Source organism: Corvus moneduloides, chromosome 9, assembly GCF_009650955.1.
Source record: "Corvus moneduloides isolate bCorMon1 chromosome 9, bCorMon1.pri, whole genome shotgun sequence".
NCBI classification, from domain to species: domain Eukaryota; kingdom Metazoa; phylum Chordata; class Aves; order Passeriformes; family Corvidae; genus Corvus; species Corvus moneduloides.
In genome coordinates this window covers 21,442,005-21,464,355 of record NC_045484.1, presented here as the reverse complement: position 1 = coordinate 21,464,355, position 22,351 = coordinate 21,442,005, and the positions used below count along the sequence as shown (strand labels likewise).

At 57.6% G+C, this 22,351-nt stretch overlaps 2 protein-coding genes across 3 annotated transcripts; one reads left to right on the top strand and one right to left on the bottom strand.

Moving 5' to 3' along the window:
- Nucleotides 1–1,306: 1,306 nt before the first annotated feature.
- TIE1 (tyrosine kinase with immunoglobulin like and EGF like domains 1) lies at nucleotides 1,307–14,500 on the bottom strand. 2 transcript variants are annotated; one of them, XM_032117351.1, is made up of 23 exons: nucleotides 13,903–14,500; nucleotides 13,150–13,437; nucleotides 9,637–9,747; nucleotides 9,374–9,529; nucleotides 9,147–9,278; nucleotides 8,724–8,864; nucleotides 8,382–8,510; nucleotides 7,864–8,009; nucleotides 7,574–7,718; nucleotides 7,161–7,319; nucleotides 6,854–6,991; nucleotides 6,458–6,748; nucleotides 5,161–5,451; nucleotides 4,333–4,646; nucleotides 4,021–4,231; nucleotides 3,762–3,872; nucleotides 3,463–3,653; nucleotides 3,223–3,336; nucleotides 3,060–3,130; nucleotides 2,768–2,808; nucleotides 2,549–2,645; nucleotides 2,182–2,281; nucleotides 1,307–1,939 (listed from the first exon to the last, which is right to left on the bottom strand). In XM_032117351.1, the coding sequence occupies exons 1-23, from the start codon at nucleotides 13,946–13,948 to the stop codon at nucleotides 1,868–1,870; spliced, it is 3,495 nt and encodes a 1,164-aa protein (XP_031973242.1). In that variant the 5' UTR covers nucleotides 13,949–14,500; the 3' UTR covers nucleotides 1,307–1,867. The 2 variants fall into 2 exon arrangements, with proteins under 2 accessions (XP_031973242.1, XP_031973243.1); XM_032117352.1 differs by having other exon boundaries at nucleotides 4,453–4,646; nucleotides 13,903–14,499.
- A 2,872-nt stretch (nucleotides 14,501–17,372) lies between these two features.
- Nucleotides 17,373–22,106, top strand: C9H1orf210 (chromosome 9 C1orf210 homolog). The gene is made up of 4 exons (XM_032117354.1): nucleotides 17,373–17,660; nucleotides 19,573–20,080; nucleotides 20,701–20,847; nucleotides 21,310–22,106. The coding sequence occupies exons 1-4, from the start codon at nucleotides 17,571–17,573 to the stop codon at nucleotides 21,657–21,659; spliced, it is 1,095 nt and encodes a 364-aa protein (XP_031973245.1). The 5' UTR covers nucleotides 17,373–17,570; the 3' UTR covers nucleotides 21,660–22,106.
- Nucleotides 22,107–22,351: the final 245 nt, after the last annotated feature.

Sequence of the window (22,351 nt, the reverse complement as noted above, 5' to 3'; positions counted from 1 at the left end):
CAACCTCATGCCAGTCCACTACCTCCGCTTGGTACCAGTGGCTGGAGGGTCTTCCACCCTGCCAGGGCACAACACTGTTGTGCAGCCCCGGGGGGCACCAGCCAGGGCACAAGGAGTCACTTGCACACGTGTTCACAGTGCACCAAGGCCAGCAGCTGGGGACAGCACCAGGGGCACTCAGGGGAGACAGGAGCAGCCAGCCCCAACTTGCCACAGACAAATGTTAAAAAAAGCAGAAAGACCTAGGTGTGAGTAGGACTGGTGACACTGCCCCAGACACAATTCCCAGCTAGGAGCAGAGGAGGTGCAGAGGCAGTGGCACATGTCTGGCTGTTTGTGAGGGCCAGTGCCCATCACTGGTTCACTGGGGACCTCAGGGATGGGGCAGAGAGGCTGCTCACTAACAGCTGCAGTTGTCACCAAAGAGCACTGGAGGCCAGAATGGAAAATCAGAATGGTATTGACTGGGTTCAGAGACCTTCTGGGGATAAAAGACTCTTGCCCAGAAGGACAATGCCAATGCCCCTGTCTCCAGCTGGGATACCAGGCTCTGCAGGAGCTGCTCTTGCTTCTCGTGGGACTGCAGAAGATGGATGGACAGGCAGCTGGATGGCATGTCCAGGGCTGAGCAAGCTGAAGCCAGCAGAGGTGAAGCCCCCCGTTGTCAGGGTAACAAACAGCAGCAGTGCAGGTGAGGGACCGAAGCCTGGGACAGGAGCTGCTGCAGGAGGGTCAGCTCAGAGCCCAGGCAACCCTCGAGGGACGGGCACGTGAGGGTCACCCCGGCAGCACATGTTTTAGCAGGCTGGTCAAACACAGCCATGACTTTGCCAGATGTGGGAAGTTACTTGAGGGCTTGGCACAGTGCTGGGAGGTGCCAGCTGGCCAGGATGGGAAGGGTGTGGAGTTGCACAGCTCCACAGGACCCAGCTGGGGGAGCGGGGCCATCCCTCTGAAGAGCAAGCAACCGAATGGAAGCTGCAGGAACAATTTTCAAGCATGCAAGAGGCAGCTATGCAAAAGAAGGACATAGTCTGTTCTCCATATCCCTTTGGGGACAGGACCAAGTCTTAAATTGTTTCTGTGGGAAAAGATCCCAACTGGATCCTAAGAAAACCCATCTCCATGGCACGATGAGACCCGGGACTTGTCTGGGAATGCTGGGAGGCTCCTGGGGATTATCAGAGGACCCCAATGGGAACAGGATTCCAAGGAGTGCCCACCACAGCAGCAGATCACTGGGCCCCCACATCCTGTTCCCCAGTGCTGTCAGTGGGGCAGAGCTGGGTCCTCACCAACACTCCTCTGGACCCGGCTGTTGCATGATCTTTATTGTCTGTAAGGCAGAGCTGACACCTCCGAAGGGCCGCTGCAGAGCAGGAGGCTGTGCACAGCCAACACTGTCCCTTTGCACCTGCTGGTGTGGCCCCATGCCGTGCCAGCAGCACTGCTCACAGCCCCCTGGCACCACTTCAGGCCCAGAGCATGCTGAGAGCTGCAGGGCAGGCAGCTGTTGTGTTGCTGCTTCCTCCTCTCGCCCCAAAGCTTGAGCATTTGTGTCCGTGGGCTTAGGCAGCACCCTGGCTCCCGAGGGAGGCCTCCTCCTGCCAGTTCTGCTGCAAGCACCCTGCTGCTGCTTGTCCTTGGGGGCCGTCCCAGTGTGTCCGCAGCAGTGTGGGGCTGTCGGTGGCTGGCACCATGCCAGGGAGGGGATGGCACAGTCCTGCTGTGGGGAAGGTGCTCTTGGGGAGGGGCACCGGCATTTGGCTGCTTGGCGCTGGAGCAGGACGAGCAGCCCTGTGTCCCCAGAGCACTGTTCCAGCAGGCTGGGGCCAGCGTTGCCCCTCTGAGCGGTGCCAGCGCAGCCTCACGCCTCCTCGGCGGTGGCATCAATCCCTGCATAGGTGAAGTTCTCGAACAGGGCCATGTTCACGTAGGCCTGTGGGGAACCCCAGTTAGGAGCCAGTTTGTGAGCATGTCCACATCTACCTCCCATCCCCATTAGCATGCTCATGGGCACTGTGCCCTGTTGCCTCCCCACACCCAAGAAGTGATGCTGGGGTTAACCCCCACACATGGTTCTGCTGCTGGCTGTCCATCCTCGAGTCCAAGGGATGCTCCAGCATGTGGAAAAGCCCCGTGCGCCGTGGGCATCCCTCCCACTGAGCCGCTAGCACTCACCTTCCTGGCCTCTAGCATGCGGATGAGCTGCATGGAGATCTGGGCGAAGGGAGGGCGCTCGTAGGGGCGGTCGCGCCAGCACTGCCGCATCAGCTCGTACCTGGGGGGGAGAGTCGCGGGCGGCTCAGGGCGCACAGGAGGAGAGGGGACAGAAAAGCTCTTTGAGGGAGATGGGGGAAGCAGGCGGGAAACTAAAGCCCAGGAAAGGTGTTTGGGGTGTGGGACCCCAGCCCATCCCTCAGCCACAATGCAGAGGCAACCAGGCAGAAGCTACTGAAAGCTGGTGTGAGCCCTGTGGGGCGGTGGGGTTGGCAGGACGTGGGTGCCACCATCAGCCGGGGCTCTGTAAGAGGCTCTGTCCACTTACACCTCGTCGTCGCAGTTGCGCGGCTTCTCCATGCGGTATCCCTGGGGCAGCTTCTCGTAGAGCTCGGCGCACGTCATCCCGCAGTACGGTGTCCCCCCTACAGCCAGAGACAGGCAGGGGCTGAGGAGGTGACAGTCCCTAGGGTGTTTCCCCCGGGGCTCCAGGATAACCAGACCTACAGGGGCCTGAGTGAAGGCAGGGGAGAGAGAAGAGCCTTACCCAAGCTGACAATCTCCCAGAGCAGGACACCGAATGACCACCTGAAAGGGGAGGAGCCGAGGCTGTGACAGAGTGCCCAGCTGTGCCCCACTGATGGGCACAGTGCAAAGCCCAGGGTGGAACAGGCATCCAGAGGCTGGGCAGAGCCAGCAGCTCCCCAGGGAGATGCACCAGCATCAGCTCCTGCTCTTGCAGCACCCAGAGCAACAGCATTGCCTCTCTGACTGTGCCAGAGAGGGGTGGAGGGGCCACAGCCATGCCCCAGCCCAGTGCCCTTGCCTGCAGGACTTACACATCGCTCTTGGTGGTGTACACGCTGTAGTTAAGGGACTCAATGGCCATCCAGCGAACCGGCAAACGGCCCTGGGAAAAAGGAGAGCCACCATCAGGGCTGGGGGCTGCCCCCTGGGTGGAAGACAGCTGTGATCCATGGAGATGTTTCACTCCTGCCTCACCATTGTCTTCTTCACATAGACCTCCTCCCCTCTGGAGAGGCCAAAGTCAGCAATTTTGGAGGCCAGATTTTCTCCCACCAGGATGTTTCTTGCTGCCAGGTCCCTGTGAATGAACTGAAAGGGAAGAGCAGTTAGCAGGAGCCACGCACTCCCTCCTGCTGGCCCCAGGGACCTCATGCCCCAATGGGTAACCCCCAGGCCCCAGGGGAAGGGTACTCTGAGGGGCTTGCTGGGATGTACCTGCTTCTCACTCAGGTACTGCATCCCCTTGGCCACGTCTGAAGCAAACTGGAGGAGCTGCTGGGATGTGAGGGTGGAGGCAGTGCCGTGCTCCTTGGCAAAGGCTGGGTCTGTCTCCAAGACTCGGCTTTTGCGGAGGAAGTCGAGGAGGTTTCCATATGGAGCATACTCAATGGCAATGTACAGGTAGCCTGGGGGCAGGAGGAGGTTGGGCTATTGGGGTTCTCCCCAGCAAAAAGGAATACACAACTGGGCAGAGGCTGTGGGGCTGGGGAGAGGGTAGAATGGGACAGCCTCACCCTTGTTCTCGCAGGCACCCAGCAAGTTGATGATGTTGGGGTGATGGCCCAGTTTGCAGAGCACCTCCAGCTCCCCAGCAAAGTCCCGATGGTCATTCTCTGAAGCAAACTCTGGAAACAAAGAAGGGATAGACACCTTAGGCCTACAACAAGGGCCTTTGCTTCTCTGAAAATTACTCCTGATGCTCCCCAGCACAAGCATGGCCCAGGACACAGTGGCAGCCCTCAGCCCACCCTGCCTGCCTCCCCCAGCACTCACCTTTCAGCATCTTGATGGCCGCATTCATTTTCAGACCGTCCTTTTTTATCATGGCCCTGATTACCTGCCCGAAGTTGCCCTCCCCAATCATGTCCTCAAACTTGATGTCTTCCCACTCCAGGATGGGGTAGCTGAGGGGCTCAGGCTGTGGCTTGGGCCGGCGTGTCAGGGTCAGGGTCCCTGAGTTGAACTGTAGGATGGTCTCTTCCCCCTGGCAGATGGGAGCAGGTGAGGTTAGAGGCACCGGGCACCTCTCTGCCCATGCGGCAGTCCCAGCAGGACAGGAGTCATGGGCAAGGGCGGGCTCCGCACCCTCTCCGTGTGGAAGTGAGGTCTGGCTGCATCCGGACTGGAGGCTATGGAACGTGACCTGGATCGGGCTGGGACGTGGGGAGCAGGGGACACGGTCCTGGTGGGGCAGGCGGCACTCACCGAGCCAGACTGGTACGTAAAGGTGCGGCGCCGGTGGAAAAAATTCTTCTTGATGAGGAAAAGCGCCAGGAGAGCAAAGAGGATGGTGAAGCAAGTGACGGACACAGAGCCAACAATGGCCAACAGCAGCTGCTGGTCTGTTCCCGCCTGCTCAGTGCTCTGGCTGCCCAGGCTGGGCGGCACGCTCAGCGCTCCTGCCAAAAGGAGGGATGGAGGGTTGTGGTCCATGGTCGAGCCCTGCCCAGCCCGCACTAGTGGCCAAGCACCATGACAGCAGCCCTCTGCCAGCACCCAGGCCCCCAATGAAGATACCATAACCACGTCTGAGGTCCCGGTGCCACAGTGGCACAGAGGGGAAAGTGTCACAGCCCAGCTCCTGACACTGAACCACTGGTTTCTGGACCTCCAACCAGCTTTGGGCCAAGCCATGATCTCCTCCCATGCTGGCTCGGCTCTGCTCCTCTAGCCCCTTGATTCACATTCCCCTCTGGCCAAGGCAGAGCCACTCTATAGGTGCCATGCTGTCATCATGCCACGCCTGCCCCTTTAGGACTAGGAGGAACAGGTTTTCTTAAGATACCAAGTGTTTTGGTCTTGGGCTGCTGCTTCAGAGCCACTGTCACCCCAATCATTCTTTGCTGACCCAGAATCTGAGCCCAAGCTGCAGCAGAGTTGTGAGCCCCTTGCCTGCTGGGACACCCCTCTCACCATCCCCAAGGGTCTTGGCTTTCACAGGCTGGCTCCATTCCCCTGGGACGTGGGAGTTGGCACGGACACGAAACTGGTAGCTGGTGCTGGCGTTGAGGCCCCCAACGATCTTGGTGGTCTCGGCGCCACTGTCGGTGTCGATCCACTGGGGTTCACTGGTGCCCCCCAGCTGCTGCAGCTCCACGATGTACTTGGTGATCCCCCCGTTGGGGTACTCAGGCACTTGCCAGGAGAGCCTGACAGCGGTGTCGGACATGGGCTCTGCCAAGAGCAACTGCGGGGAGGAGGGCCCTGGGATAGAGAGGGGAGAGTGTCAGTCCCAGGACGGGGCTCCTGGTGCTGCAGGGGCTCAGTTCTGCTGTGAGGACTGCACCCTGTGGCAATGGCAACCAGAGCCAGGCCAGCTTTGAGGGACCTCCAGGGACCCCTGGCCCCTGCTTGGAGGAGGTGGAGCTGCTCTCCATGTGCCACACTGAAGCAGGACTGTACCCCCAAATGTTCCCAGCCACAGAGAACATCTGAGGTCTAAATGCCTGTGTACTAACTCATGTGACATTTTATTTCTTCAGGCCTCCCTCACGCACTGAGTTCCCACCACCCTCTCCTGCTTGCCCACATCCCTAACCCCCAATCCCCAAATCATACAAAGCTCTTACAAGCAGAGAGCAGAGGAAACCTCTCATCCCTCAAGCCTGATGTCTACCGGTCCTCTCAATGTGTACAGGCTGGTGCCAAGCCTCCCCAAAGGCCTCGTGTATGCCTTTCCCCTTGGTTGTCAGAAAGCTTGGTCAGGCTGGTGCTCCAACTCCCCATGGTCTTCCACCTACTTCAGGGGTTGTGTGTGTGTGTGCCCACAGGTGGGACTGCAGGGCTCCCCAGGCCCTAGTGACCACCCAGCAAAACTACCTGGCAGCAGGGTTAAAGCAAACCAAAGTGAAATATTTTTTTTATGCAGAGTATAATTATATCAGGAACTTGTTGCTACAGGATATTGTAAAGGCAGCAAGTATAGACAAGTCTATCAGGGTTTGGGCAAGAGAGCAGATCTGTTTGTGAACAGATCTGTTTGTGACGGCCTGAATGTTATATTCAGCTTAGGATGTTTCTTAGCTGCTTGGTGCTGGAGGCTGCAGGGTCTAGTGAGGAAAGGAGGGCACATTTTCCCCAAAAAGCTGTTCATGTTCTATCAGAGATGGGATACAGGAGCAGCGGGACCTGGGGATGGTTGCTGTTACAATTATAACTGATTTATCATTGTAATTCCCTGTTATAGTTCCCTGGGTTCTGCTGGACCCACCTTTGCTGTTGATCATGACCTTATAGGGGTCAGAGGGTGGCCCCAGGCTGGTGCAGTGGTACACCAGCACCTCCAGCCTGTACTCCTTGTTAAACTCCAAGTCCCCGATGCGGGCAGAGAGCACAGAGATGGACGTGATGTTTTTCTCAGATACCAGCTGCCTTGCAGAGTCAAAGAGGTGGACAATGAACCCATGTGCTGGCTCATGGTTACTTGGCAACTTCCAGTTGACATGAAGCATGTTTTTCTCTTCTACGGACCAGCCTTCAATCACAGGCTTGACTGTGGGCTCTGCAAACAAAAAGGCAGCAAAGCCTCACAGCGCATCAGCCGTGAGATTTTGCAGGCTCTGTGCTGTGCAGGGTCAGAGTCAGGATGGGGGAGATGGAGTCTCACCAAGGCAGTCAGTCACCATGATGGCTTCAGGCCCTTTTCTGCCCTCCCCACCAGCCCCTGGACGGCTCAGCTGCACCTTGACGATGTAGGCGGTCACTGGCCGGAGGTTCATGAGGGTGATGTTCTCGCTGTTGTCGACTGTTGGCCAAGAGGACATGTCAAAACCATGCCCATGATCCACAGTCTGCCCTGCCACCAGCACCCTCCTCATCACTGTGGGGGGCCTGGTGTGGAGACATCTGCCCACCCCAGACCTCACCCTCCCACACAGGTCCTAACTGTGCCCCCCAGCCCTGCAGACACATACCCACAATGGATGACCAGGCTGAATTGTCATCCTTGGGCTTGTAGAAGAGCTTGATGGAGGTGATGGGTCCATCACCAGAGAAGTAGTCCACAGGCGACACCACAAGCTGGCGACTCTGCTTGGCCAACAGCCGGGGGGCCCTCAAGGGCACTGGTGGCACTTGGGGGGAAGAAGGGAATGACACTGGTGGGACTGGGAGCAACAGGGAGCAGAGCATGGATACATCTGCCACCTCTTGGCTCCTTCCAGCTTTGTCAGGAGAGTCTTTTATAATCACCCAAACCTGCCAGCTGGCACTGCAGCCCATGATGGGAGGCACCCAGCCTGGGGCAGGGGTGGTATTGCCACACCATGCTGGCAGCCTCCCCCAGCAAGCCTGGCTTGTCCTGATTATGCCACTGCACTTTCCTCACCTCGGATATTGACCTTGACTTTCCGGCTGTCCTGGCCCCCAGTTGTGGAGACCCGGCACTCCCAGAGACCCGTGTCCGCCTTCGTCAGGTGCCGCGCCTCGAACTCGCAGGTGATCTGCTTTGGCTCGATGATGGTTTTGATGAGCTGCAGCACAGAGGGTGCTGTCAGCCTCTACACTCAGCCCCTGGCTCAGCCCCCCTGTCAGTCTGAAGCTGCCCAGCAGCTCCAGGTACTCTTGAGGGAGCTGGCAACACGGAGATGGTGGTGGGGCAAGGGCATGGAATACTACCTTGAGCACAGTGCCGTCAGCCTTGCGCAGCTCCACCCTGTCACTGGTGGGCAGTGGGTTGCCAATGGCCACGCAGCTGATGATGGGTTCTGATCCCAGGTTGAACTCCAGCTCTGAGGCCAGTTGGATGATCTGGGGGAACCGGTCTGGTAAACAGAAATCAACATTAGGGCTGGCCCTGCTCCTCCCCAGGCAAAAGAAAGCCTGGCACCTTTCCTTGGACCCAGCTGCATCAGACTGTGGTGCCAAGGGAAAGGTGATGGATGCTATGGTCCAGCCCTGATCCCACCCCACCTGCTGGGCTCAGCAACACTCTCAGCACAGATAATGCTGGGATGTTGCCCTTGCAGTGTCCTGGTTTCCACAGACTTGGAGGCTATTTCTGCAGGCAAGGGGTCCTGCTGAACCAGCTGGTGAGACTGATAGCCAATGGCCCTCCCAGTCACCAGTGAGGAAGGAGCCAGCGCCCACTTGAGGGTGGGGGATGGAAACCCTTCACAGCCTTGTGCCAGTCTCACCTGACTTCTCACAGTGCTGCCCATGCCAGCCTGCAGGGCAGATGCAGCCTCTGAAGCGGTTACAGCTGCCTCCGTTTTGGCAGGTGCACCCCAGGGCACAGTCAGGGCCATAGAATCCTGGGGGACAGGCTGTGGGAAGAGGAGAGCTCGCTGCTACCCCTGGCCATGGCACAGGACCATGGAGACAGAGACAGCAAGCAGCTGATGCAGGCAGCAGTACTGCTCAGCCTGTGCCGACCCTCAGACTGGAAGAGGTTTGCACAGGTGCTGCTGCAGAGCAGCCAGGCCCTGGAGGAAGCCCAGGCTGGGAGGGAGAGCTGATGGATACCCATGTCCCTGTACCTTGGTCACAGCGGGAGCCACTCCAGCCCGAGGCGCAGGAGCAGCCGTAGGGGTCGAGCAGGCAGAAGCTCAGCCCCCGGCAGCCCTGGGCTCTCTGGCACGTCTCCTGGCAGTTGCGGCCAAACTGGCCTTCCTGGCAGGCTGGAAAAAGAAGCATGGTCTGCCCTCACCCATCATTCATCCACGCACTGCTTGTGCACGGCACAGAGATCGCTCAGGTGCCCCAAGCCCTGGATCACCACTTGGAGGGACATGGGACCCATGTGGGTGGTCCAGCCCTGGCCTGGAAACAGGGCACTGCGGGTGGGGAGGTGCTGGGGATGAAGATGCTATTTCTTGACACAGTGCTCAGGTCTGGGGGTGCAAGAGAGCCCCCACAGATGCCCTGGGCACAGCACCCAGTGCTGGGCAGGTGGAACTCACCTCTCTCACAGCGGGTGCCCATGAACCCTGGAGGGCAGATGCATTCGCCAACGTGATCATGGCAGATGCCGCCATTCAGGCAGTCGGGACAGTCCTTCTCACAGGATGGTCCCCACTTCTTTGCAGGGCAGGCTGCAGAGAGAGCAGAGGGGGCCAGAGTGCCACCTGCCATAGGGCAGGGTAGAGCTGGCTGTCCCCAACTCCCAGGCAGTCAGGGCCCTGCTCACCTCTCACGATGAGGCGGTAGAAGGCACTCCACAGAGGGCTGTCCCCCATGAATGTGGCACTGTAGACACCGTTTTCACTGACACTGACATTGGGGAGTGTCAGGATGACGTGGTCATCCTGCACCTCGCCCCGGTCCGTGGTCTGGTAGTAGGTGCCTGCAAGGGGACAGAGGGTTATCTGTGACCTCCCGTGCCCCCAGGGCCAGCACCAGGCACCAGCTGGGAGCAACTCCAGCCCTGTGCCTGCTCTTGGAACTACTTGCCATTTCTTTTCCACATAACATCTGTCTCCTTCCTCTTGAGGATCCTGGCAGAGAAGGTGGCCGCCTCGGCAACATTCACAGACTGTGTGGCCTTCACCGGGAAGAGGTGGGCTGTGGAGGAGAAGGAGGAGGAATAGGCTGCACAGCAGTCACCCCTGAGGGCACTCACACCCGAGGATAGTGTGACACCCTCAGACCAACCACACCAGGACACACCCTGGCACAGCACAGCCCAGCACCCACCATATGTTTCTGCTGGAATGTCATGACACATCTCTCTCTCAGCTCCATGCTGGACCCAGGACCCCCCAAGCCTCTGCAGGGACAGGGCTCCCTTTCTGGCCCCTTCAGCCCCTTCAGGCAGACACCAAAGAATGGAATTTGGCACCCTGCCCTCTGACCAGCCCACCATCTGCACAGGATGCTGGTGGCAGTAGTCTCAGGAGGTGACATCTGGAACAAGTGTGCATGGTGCACCCTGCCTGCTGCCAGCTGGGGAGGTGTGGAGTGCTGCAGGCAGGGACAGTGGGGCAGGTGAGGGGAATTAAGTGTGCAGGAGGCTGCACTCCAGCCCTCAGGACCAGCAGCCCAGTCATGGCTGTTTTCCTGATTCCCCAGGTGCTGCAGCAATGAACTCCTGGAGTATTAATATGAGACAGCCAGACCCCAGCCTGAGCACAAATGGGTCTATAAATACCTTAAGGCCTGGGAAACCAAGCCCTGGGCGTGCCAGGACAGACACAAAGGAGGACACAGGCAGCTGCTGGCTTTCAGAGCCTGGCAGTACTCCAGCTTGCACACACTAAAAGGAGCCACGCCGGGTTGCAGCTAAAACACATCCAGCCCTGTGTCCTGCCCCTCTGAGGCCAAGGACCAGCAGGAAGCAGCCCAAGCCACAGACGCCCAGGGAAGGGCACTGGAGGTCACACTTCGCAGTAATTTCCCAGAATCCCCTCCCCATCTATCCCTCTAGCTGGGATCTCTCTTCCATGGACTTTGCAGCCCCAGTGGAGGGCTCACAGATATGGCCCTCATTCTGTCTCACTCCACCTCACTCCCTGGAATGAGAGCTGACAGTTCTCTGGGACGCCAAACACAACGCTTTGCATTTGTGCACACTGATTTACCTGTCACTCCATCACTGCAGCCCTCCCAGACTGCATCTCTCCCCTCTCTGTCACTCCGTAGTGCATCCATCATTCCCCAGGCAGCTCGGGGACAGCAGCAAGCACAGCTGCTTGTTCAGCTCTTTGTACCCAAGACGGTGACACAGGTCCATGCCGAGACCTCATACCATGCCAGTGGGAACTCCCTCGTGTGACAAGGACCATGGCTATTCCTGCTTTCCCTTCTTTTGGTCAGTTATTTACCCATGCAAAGATCTCTTCTGCCACCCCCTGGGTGCAAAGTTTCTCTCAAAGAACCTTTGAAAGGGAGTTTTCCCAGTTTTCTTCAGGAATCTGAGCGGCCAATGTCTTCCATAACATCCTCACTGCTTTGGTCTTCCACAGCATCCTCACTGCTGCCGCCTCTGAGACTCCCACAAACAAACCTGCCTCTTTCTCAGGGACCACATAACCACAAATTCTGCTCTTTATTACAGTTTCTGCTAATTTTCTGGTTTCTGAGTTTTCAGGCCTGTAGCTCCCTATCCAGAAGCTTTTAGGAAAGTCTGGTGTCCCACGGGCAGCAACACAGCCTTGCTCATGGCATGCCCAGCCTGGCAATGTTGCGCTGCTCCGTTCTGCTGCTTATCACCTGTCTCCTGCTATCAACACTTGCATTTCTCCCAACTTTTCTGTTGTGCACATGGATGCAAAAAAAAAGAAAAAAAAAATTGTTTTCTGTAGTTGTTTTTCTGAGTGTCTTTCTGCTCTGGATAGTGTAAAAAATAGTTTACCGACAGATTTAAATACTTCTGAAAGTACTCCTCAGGACCTCTTTGGGTTGCTTTATTTTGTTTTTTAAGCAATGCTTCCAAAATTTATCAAACTTCCTAACTTCTTCCCCATGCATGACCTTTTGAGAGCTGCCAGCTTTCCTCTAACAGCATTCCCCACCCACTGTTTCATTGCCCTGGCCTGCTTTGGTGTGCTCTCAGGCTAAACAGGAGAGATGACACACACCAAGCCCCTCAGTGGGTTTTGTATCCAGCCCTCCTGCAAACATGTAAATTTTTTGCTTACTTTTTCCTTTATTTTCTTAACTTCTCCTCTAAACAGAGCAATGTCAGCTTCTTTGGAACTTGTGAAAGAGACACCTTTTTGGCACTTGTAATTCCCACAGGGGCTCGAACCCAGGCCCTGACCAGCTCCTCCACAGCACTATTTTGGCCTGGGTAAGTGGACCCAGGATTGGGGGCTGGCTGAGAACACCCCACCATGGGAAACACTGTCCCAAGGATGGAGCCCCAGAGCCATCACCTCCATCCATGATTTATAAACAAGGACACCTGGGGGGTACAGAAACCTCTCTGTGCTCCTCACCCCCTGCTGGTGGTTGTGCCTCCGACACCATCTCCATTTGCCTCTGCTCCGTTCCCTCAGTTCTGCCCTGCTTGCTCAGACCACCCAGCTCCATTTCCAATAGGACCACTGCCATTCTTCAGCTTGAGCCTCTTTACAAGGACACAGGCTGAGCCCTGCTCCCTGGGGGATGCTTGGGCCCCACCAGCAGCCTCTGTGCCCCAGTTTGGAGACACTCGAGCTCCTTGCTGAAGCTGTGTCTTAATACAGGCAGGGAAATTTGTATACCCTCCTATTCTCAGCCAATGGTCAACTGTTTTAGGTAGACTTTCTAAAAAAGAGCTAAAAAGCATCCTGAGGCAAACATCACAGAAAATTTCACTCCTAATAATTTTGCAAAGTCTCAAGCAGAGGGAGGGGAAGTCAGAGGGGCAGTGTGGGAGAGGGCTGCCCCAAGTGGTATCCCTGCTGCTGGTCAGCCCAGGGAGGCCCTTTCAATTTTTATGGCCCAAAATAGGAGCAGGAGATGAGCCCAGCACTGCTCTTGGCTACAGTGCAGCCTGGCAGTGCCTCTCAGCAAGTTCCACTGCTGGAGCAGCAATGTGCTGCCCTGGGATGGTGTTTGTCCAGCACCCGGGGAGGTTGCCAAAGATCTGCCCCAGAACTACCTCCTCCCCTTGAGCCTGTGGTGGGAGCACGGGCTGGCACAGCTCTGAAGGGCTGTCCCCTGCTCTGGTTAATGATTTCCAGACCCCACAACCCAAGGGCACTCAACTTCCTCTTGGACCTTGCCCTTCCGCCAGTCACCATTACAAATCCAGATGGCTCCTCCATGGGGCTCAGCCATGCTCCTCCAGCTGAACATCCCGTCCATCTCCCTTCCATCTCCACCCCACTGGTGCTGGTGGACCCCAAACCTAGCCTATGGGTCACCACTGCCCCCCCACCACCCCGGTTGGTGCTGGGATTGTGGAGCACAGGGTGGGCAGATCCCCCGTGCACCCGGCTGGCAGGCAGGGGCCTCCTGCTGTCCCCAAAAGCCACTCACCATTGTGGCTGTTGTGCACATAGACCACCTGGGCCTGCTCGGTCGGGGTGCGCCCCAGGCAGTAGAGGATCCCCACCAGGTCGGCCTTGGAGAAGCCCCTGGCCTGGACTTGGTTGCTGCGGTTGCGGTAGTTTTGGAAGCCCATTTTGGGGTGCGTCATCACGATCTTGTTCTCCCGCTCGATCTGCAGGTAGCTCACGTCACGCTCCCCCACGATGCAGGAGAGGAAGAAGTCGGAGTGGGACAGGCTCTGCACGTTGGCGATCAGGGTGATGTCCAGGATGGCCCCTGGGGTGGGGGAGCACGAGGGCGCATCACAGCTGGGCAAGAGCATGGCCACACCAGCCCTGCCTCAGGGCCAGATCCTGTCACTCAGATGTCTCCCCCTTACCAGGACATTTTTTCTACCCCCAGTCCAGTAGGCACAGCCAGCGCAAACCAAGGTGCATTGCAGCCCCTTTGGGATGACACAATGGGCATTTCTGCTCTCTTTTTGGAGACCCCAGCTGAATCAGCTCCCTAGCATGAGCCAAGCATGCATCAGAACAAGGGTCTCGGGGTGCCTCTTCTCCCATTTCAGGGAGAGGCAGCCAGGGGCCTCTGAGGGCTCTAAATGGCTGATCACAAAGGGATATTTCCTCCCTCCCAACCCTGCCCCGATGGCACCACTGAGCTTCCACAGCTGCCTCGTCCCACCAAGCCACCCTCAGGCAGGGGCTGCTCACTTGGGGCAGACGAAAAGGGGAGATTTACCTGCCAGGTGTGGGAAGAGAAGTAGAAGATAAACCTGGAGTCCCATGTCCTCGGCGCTTGTTCCAAATCTGGCAGAGGTCAGAAAATCCCTGGCATTTCCTGGCTACAGAGATCAGAGCTGGAGGCTGTGGCTGCCTAGGAGCTCCACGTGAGCGACAGCTCAGGACCCCTGCTCCCTGCCCGTGCCCTCCATCTCTTCTCCATGCTGCTGCTTGACTGCCAGGGCAGCTGGGATCACCTCCTCTGGTGCATAGGCTGGGCACGGAAAGAGAGATGCCCTCGTTCCTGCTGGCTCAGTGGCCAGCCAGCTGCTTAGGAGCAGGGTTTGCTGGCCAAGGGGCCACTGGGGTCCCCCGTCTGGCAACAGCTCTTCCAGGAAAAGTCACCCACCCACCCCTCCAGGGCTAGGGCTGCTTGCTCAGGGTTCCCTGAGCCATGCTGGGCCCCTAGCCCAGGCAGGAGGTGTCCCGACCCTGCTTTTTGTCCAAGGTTCAGAGTGCCTCATGCCCCAGCCCGCTCGGGCAGTGGCATCCCCATCCCCTCGGTGCAGCCCCGTGGCTGACGGCTGTGGGAAGGGCTCTCTGGAGCAGGGAAAGGAAAGGGGCCAAGGGGCTGTGGCTGGCGGCGGCGGCGGAGCCAAATCCTGTTTCCCATGCGGCGTTTCCTGCTCTCCACCCATTGTTTGGAGACGGCCCTGACTCCAGGAGCCGTCGGGAGCAGCCCTGCACAGGCTGTCCCCTGGGGAGCGGCATGTGGCGAGGCTGAGGCCGTGCACACCTCGCGACACCTCAGCCTCCCGCCGCCACGAGCCGGGGTGCGAGGCATGGCCCACCCTGGGCTCCGTGTTGTGCCAGGGCCTGACTCATCCTGCAGTGGCCCATCGTGGGGACACTGTCTGGGTTGAAAGGGGCTGAGTGGGAGCACAAGCAGGGTGGCAACAAGCTGCCCAGCCCACATGGGAGCGTGGCCACTGCCCAGGGAGAAAACCCTCCGGGTTGTGGTAAACACGTTTGGGGGGAAGTGGAAGCAGGAGAAAGCCTGGCTTTCCCTGAGTATTTTCCCATGCCCAGTGCTGGCCAGGGCACAGCACGACATGGCCTTGCTACAACCCAGCCCCAGAGGGTCTCACACCCAGCATCCCAGGGAGGCTGTGCCAGCCACCAGTAGGCTCCAGGCTCTTTGCCTGGCAAACAAAAAGTGTTCCCCAGGAAATCATCATAAGCTTCACACACCAAACCTCACACTGCCTCACAAATCAAACTGTTCCCATTTGAAAGCCAGGGCTGCCAGGGAGTGAGTCTCATGTTTTGATGTGTCCTGAGCCCATGCTGTATCCGGCCAAAAATCTAAAGCACACATGGAGAGGAAAGGGAAATCCATTCATCGTTTCCGACTATTTACAGAGTGCTCTGGGGCCGCGCGGTGCCCATGGCATGCTGAGGGAGGGATGGCAGTGAGCAGAGGCTCCCACAGCACAGCTACCCAGCTACCCCATGGCAGGAGGGGTGGAGAGGATCTGAAGAAGGTGGACGCCAGATGCAGCTGCCCCCATTTGCCTGGAAAACGAAGCTGGCTGTAGAGGCCAGTCAGGCTCAGAACTGTTAATTGCTATGTGCAACTCGTTCTGTGCTCCCCTGGCAGCTGTGGGGGAGCACATCACACAAAGCCTGAGTTACAGTGCACCCTGAAATGTCCTCTTTCAGGAGGATCCATTTGGGGATGGGATTATTTACACAGAATTTTTGCAGAATGGGAGTCATATTCACCAGGCCATACCCAGAAGATCTCAGGGATCCATTGAGGAATCTGACCTAACGTGATTTGTCTGCTTGTGTTTTTTCTAGAAGCACCTGGATAAGAGCTGTGCTGTCTATCTGTGCAGATTCCTTTGGCTGGAGGTAGGGTAGGAAACATTTCTGGGGAGTTTTGTGGGGAGTCCCAACCAGGACCTTACAGCTCCAGTTAAACCTTATGTGTCTCCAGAGGAGGCACCAGAGAGATAGGTACGGCTGAGCACAGCTGAAGCAGCTCCCCACACTTGCTCTTCTGCAATGTGGAAACCTCCAGCTGCCCAATCCACAGGACATTCCAAGCACCTGAATATCTGCTGATTTCATAGGCCTCAGCTTTTTTGCTGAATCACAACAGACTAAAACCAAACAAACAAAGACTGACAAAAATACCACTTTTTGTTATCATTTGCACATTCTAATGCATGGCAGCACATACCAGAAACCATAATGCACAGATACATTTCCTGATAGGAAATGCAAATGCCCTGCAGATCCACCGACAGACTGGGCTGCCTCAGCAACATTTTCTAGCCCTGTTTCTCTGGGTGCTTGTTTTGTTTTTCATGCTCAGTGGGTCCTAGGGAGGCCCCGCAAGGCTGGGCTAAGGGCTGCTCCCACCAGGCATAGGAACATCCTGGAAGTGAGGTGGTCGAGCATCCCCAGCCCACCTGGCCAGCTGGGAAGCAGGAGCTGCCTGGCTGCGTTGGCATCCAGCGCATGCCCACAGGATGAAGGACAGGCTGCTGGGAAGCCCTTTCCCTGAGGAAAGGGTGGGACGTGCGGCTGTGGAGGAGACCTTTGGCAGCCCAGGGAAGAGGGGCCGCACTGTCCCAGTTGCCGACAGCTCCAAAGTGCTCTTGCTGGCAATCGGCTTCCTGTTGTGGAGCAGCTGTGGGACCAGGGAATGGGGAGCAAGGAAGAGAGCTTGGGGCTCCCTCTTGCTGCAGAGGCAAAGCCAGGAGCAGGTGCAGCCAGCGCTTTCCCTGCCTGGCCTGTGGCTCTGCCAGCCTTGCCCACTCACCCGCCCCATCACCCGTGGGCACAGGAGCAGGTCTGGTGTGCCAAAAACAACCATGAGATGTTGCTTTGACATGATTTCTCAGACTTCGCTGACTCCATGGCAGAGCTGGCAGGGAGCACTACTGATAAGTGACAGGTCTGCATGGGGGGTGCCGAAGGTGGTGGGGCACCCACATCCTCAGGCGCCTTCACAGACAGGTGCTGCTCGCTGAGCTGCTGCTGCTGGGCCCAGAGACCTGCCAGTTTGCTGCCTGCTTTAAACACCTTTCTGCCGGAATCCCAGCAAGACTTCTATTTTCCTGTAGGACACTTTACTGCTGCCTCAGCCCCAGCCTCCCTGGCCGGGGCTGGCTGTGTACCCCTGCCCCAGGTCCGTGGACCAACACCTGGACCAGGCTCAGGCTGCTCTCCTCCAACGCGACGTCTCAGGGCAGATGCCACGGGTGCCCCCTCCTCCCCCTCCTCTGGAGGCCCCCAGCACCTCCCAGTGTCCTGCTGCCACTGCGGCAGCCCCCACGGCACCCCACAGTGCGGCAGGCAGATGCTGGCTGTCCCCTGGTCACCGAGCACGGGCGGCCACACGGATGGGGGAGGTGATGGGGCGCGGCTGTTAATGTGTAACTGGCACCGCCACCTTTCACCGGCCCGGGAGGAGCGGGGCCGGGGCGCCAGCGGGGCCGGGGCGGCGGCCAGGCTGGATCCCGGGCGCTGCCGTCTGCGGGGCCGGCGTGTGGGGACTCGGTGGAGGCCCCGAGCCGTGCGGCCGCGGCCACACCTCGCCCAGCACGGCCGGCTCTGCCGGCTTCCCAGCTTTCCTGAGACTTGTTTTTCTGGCCGGAAGTTTCCTGGAGCCAAATGGCTCCTACCTGCCGGCTCTGCTGGGTCTGCAGCCTCCTCTGCGTCTGGTCAGCGGTGATGGGACACCCCTGCAGCCTGGACCGCGAGGTAGGGGGACCGTGGGGGCTGCGGTGTGGTCAGCAGCTGGGGGTGGGCAGGGGCCCCCGCTCCTGGTCCTGCCAGCACAGCTGGGGTGTCCATGGGGCAGCAGGGCCCGGCAGGCAGCTCCTGCTCTGCACGGCTTAAGAGAAGATGAGCGATGAAAACCCATGGGAGCTAGTGGAGTTAACTGGGAGATGTGCTGTGCCAGTGGCAACAGCCACAGGGGCGGTTCACCCACGTCCAAAGCCTGGCTGTCCTGCTCCCAGCCCTGCAGCACTCCTGCTCACAGCCTTGGGCTGAACATGTCATCTTGTCCAGCCTGTTCACCAGAGCATAGCCTGGCAAGGCATTGTCTGATCTATGGCATTTCTGACTATGGGGGGTCTCTTGGCTGCAGCCGCAACACAGCTCCCCATAAGAGGTGCATGGCAAGCAGCCATGAGATACATCCCTGAGGGCTCCCAGCCCCTCACTCCCTTCCCCAGTGCATGGTGATGCAGTGACTGGAGCCAGGGTGATGGCAAGGATGGGGCCAGGATCCCTGAGCGCCCAGCAGGGAGCAAGAAACACAACTAACCCACTGGGACAAGCACTGCAGCCAGCAGCTTGGCTGCATCAGGCAGGAGCTGAGAGAATGAAGGAAAAGTGGCTGTCATGGGCCACTGACCTTTCCACTGACCTCTCAGTTATTCCACCCAAAGGTTTGCAGTGTTTTCCAAAGCCTCCCTGAGCCCAGCTGTGTTTGAGCTGGAGACAAGACACATGTGGTACCCCTGTGGCTTGGCCCCATTATAACCCAGTCCTCAGCATCCCAGGTTTTTAAGGGCATATCTGTTCCTCTACCAAGCAGGAACAGCAGGGTCTGATAGGAGATTTAGGTGGACAGGAGGATGAAAGGAGAGGTGAAAGAAATGGAAAGCCCAGCTAGCTGGAATGTAGCCAGACACAGAAACCCAGGAGTATGGACCACAGTAAACTTACAGCACAGCATCTCTGCTTGCAGGATCCAAACACAGCACTAAGCTGCTTGCCCAACCAAATTTAAATTGCTGACCTGTTCTCTGGCAGCTTCAGTTTGGATGTTTCACCCCCTCCCACTTAAAGCCCAGGCAGGAGCAACCCATGCTGGGGACTGCTCCCCAAAACTAGCTGAGTTGGGGCACCCTGTTTTACTGGTAAAACAAAAAAAAAATCCATCCATTTGGGTTGACTGATCCTTCCATCCTTCACTGCTGGTCTTTTGGAATAGTGAACTGTCCTTGGTCTGTTTTGTTTCCTAGTACTGCTACAGCCAGCCAGCAGTAAGCCATAGCTACTGACTGTGTATCCTCAGGAACGTGGGGCAGATGGAAGCAGGGGTGCACTGTCCTGCACAGGGCTCAGGGAGCTGCTCCTGACACGGGTGCCTGGTACAGGTGCCTATAGCTCTGCAGCCCAGTCAGCTTCCTGCCTGCCCTTGCATCAGGCAGGGCTCACCTGCTTCCCTGCTCCAGCTGGGAGGATGCCCCTGTGTCACACAAGAGCTCCCAGGGGGCTGGAGGTGTGGATCCGGGGGAGGAAAAGGAAGGCCCTCTGCACACTGACCCCATATGACAACTGCCCTGTAAGGAAGGACGGGGGGTGACAACCTGCTGCCTTCACACCCGCCTCATCCGTTTGGGTTTTTCCCCCAACCCTGCATGCTCCTCCTTTACTGTTGCAGTGAACTGCTCTCAGTCCTGGGCTGTCCTGCTCATCTTTCTCTGTTTATCCAGGCCTACACCAATCTGGCAGCTCATGTGTTTTCTAAACTTGTGTGTGTCTTTGCTTTTTTTAAACTCTTCAAGGGTAATTAAAACATTTGAACCCTTGGGGAGTCTCTCGCTAGAGATGCTCCCCATCATGGATAGCCCATCTCAGACAGTAGCTCTTTTCCCAGGGATGGGCCAACTGCAGTGGGAAGAGCCTTCAGCATGCTCCAAGTTCCCTTCCAAGAAACATCACCAGTTTGGATCTCTCCTTCAACTCCTTGGTCATGCCCCATCATAGGACTCTCTTGAAGCATTTCCCTTCCCTGCACTCTCTCAACCTCTCCAGCAATGCGAAGCTCACGCTGAGCCCAGCAGTCTTCTCCAACCTCGGGGCTCTGCGTCTGCTGGACCTGAGCAGCTGTGGCATCACCTACATCCACATGGACTCTTTCAAGGGCCTGGGAAACTTGCACACACTGCTTCTAAGAAACAACAGCTTGCAAGAGCTCGATGTCCCTTTCCTTTTGCCACTGAAGGCTCTTATCCACCTGGACCTGCAGCACAACGCGCTGGTCTCTGTGGACGCTTGGAGCCTGCAGCTGATGGAGACAGTCCCACAGGTCTGTCTGGAAGGGAACCCCTGGGTCTGCAACTGCAGCGCGCACCCTCTGCAGCAATGGCTGCAGCGCAGGCGAGGTGAGCGGAGGGGATGGAGGTGTCGGGCAGGGGGAACCCCGAGTCCGCTTGCTCCCACCCCAGGGCAAGCTCTGGGATGGCTTTCCAGGGACCTGTCCTACCCTGTTGAGGGACAGCAAACCAAAATGTGATGTGTCTGTTCCTTGCTTGCAGTTCCACAGATACACCAAGGATTTCTAAGAGCGTCAGCAGGATAATTTAGCCACTCTTCTGGGCAATGAGCTGCATGTACACTTTGGCCTCTAAATCCATCTTTATGTGTCTTTGTGGAGTAACCACATTTTCACTGCTGAGGGCTTGGCAGCTCCTTCTCTGGAGCCAGGTCAGGCTCCAACCATCTGAGCTCAGCTCCCAGTAAGAGCAGTGAGGTTTCTATAGGTATCCATGAATTTTTCCATATCCAGTTAAAAGGAGCCTGCCAATCGGAGTCATACATGGTTCCTTGGTCAGGGAATTTTCCCTTTGGTTGTTCCTACAATATGCTGAGGGCCAATGAGTCTGTAAGGCAGAGCCAGTCTTGCAACTCATCCCATCAATCCAGGAGCAAGTGGGGATCATCCCTAAACTGGAGAGGGGATGGGTGCAGACCCCCATCCCACCTTAGCGCATTTGTCTCCCAGCTGTGCAGGTGACCTGCATGTCGCCCCCGGGGCTGAGGGGCCAGGAGATCGCAGCTCTGGATTCTCGGGACCTGGGCTGCCAGATTAAGCGTCGGTTTGCTCGTGGGCTCAGCACGGCACAGCAGATCACAGTGACCGAGAACAATAGTAAGTTGTGCAGATTCAGAGGTGTCCATAAGGTCTAGCACCTTCCTCTCCTCCATCATACTGGACAGGGCCGCAGATGGAGGCTCCCTGCTCTGCCCCACAGTCCCAGAGGCTCAGGCTGCTGGGCCACGCTGGTGCAGTGGCTTGGTGGGAGGGTGGCTGACACCTGGAGGTGTTTGCTGGCTTTGTGACAGGAAAATTAACAGGTGCCATGAAGCCACATGGAGCACAGGCTCCACAGTGATGGGCATCAGTACGGGGCAGCAGTACCAGGGATCTGTCAGGCAGTTTTGCCCCCAGTGTTCACACCCCCTTGGTAGCTGGGTCTTGTGAAGAGCATTCGTGTTGCTCCTAATGAAAGTGATCCAGTGCTGGCTGCACGCCACAGGCAGGCAGAGGGCTGGAGGATGGGCATCACTGTATGTGCCACAAGGCTGATCATGTGCCTTTCCTGTGCCACAGCCACTGCACTGCCTGCCAGGAAGGGGGGAAGGAGCTGGCCATACCTGGTGGGATTCCTAGTGACAGCGATTGGCATCTCCATCCTGATCGCGCTGGCTGCCAAGTGCAAGCTTGTCCACAAGAACTTCGCCAGCTACCGCCACCGGCCACTGCCCAAAATCAGCTCCATTGGAGGCAGCCCCATGGAGGATAGCAACAGCTGGGACAGGGGCTCCTTCGGGAGCCGTTCCATACCTGATGCCGCCGACCTGCAAGCTGAGGATGATGATGGCTTCATCGAGGACAACTACATCCAGCCCAGTGAGCAGCTGCCAGCAAAGGAGGAGCGGGAGTTGCATCGTTCCAGCTGAGCTTACAAGAACTCAGCCACCACTGCTGCGGCCTCTTGCTGTCTCCCTAGTTCCACCCTTTTCCCACCTGCCCTTGGCTTTTTGTCCCACATGTTTGGGGCAGGAAGAAAGGAGCAGAGAGGAGGGGAGAGAGGGCTGGGCTGGGAATGGTGATGAAGGCTGAAGGCAGCTGGTCCCAGAGTGTCCCAGCATGACACCAGTAGGCTGCACTGTCACAGGGACACCAAAACAGCTGCTGCTTTCGCAGTCTTGCTTGGATGCTGAGGATGAAGGAGGTGGTGCCTATCGCACCCAGGGAGCCCAGTGCAATGGGAAGAGAAGCCTGCCCTGGTGCTGCCTGCGGGGTCTTGGGCACTGGCCCCACTGCCCCATGGCACCAGACCCAGCCCTGCTCAGTCCCTCAATGCGTTGTCATTCTGAGGTGTGATTAAAGCATGATTTATCCCTGCCTCTGCCTGCAGTGGTTTGTTGGGACTCTCCCAGTGGCAGTGCTGGGAGGAGACCCCCCAGCCCCACAGCTGGGGTGTGGCTTTTTTTGCATGTGCTTTCAGGGACCATAAATACATTCCTCTAAGTGTGGCAGTGAGAGACTACGTCTGTGGCACAACGAGTGCTCTTGTCCAAACAAATATTTCACCTGCTGTGGTGCAGGCAGTCCTTGTGCATCATCAGTGTTTCTGTGCATGTTTCTC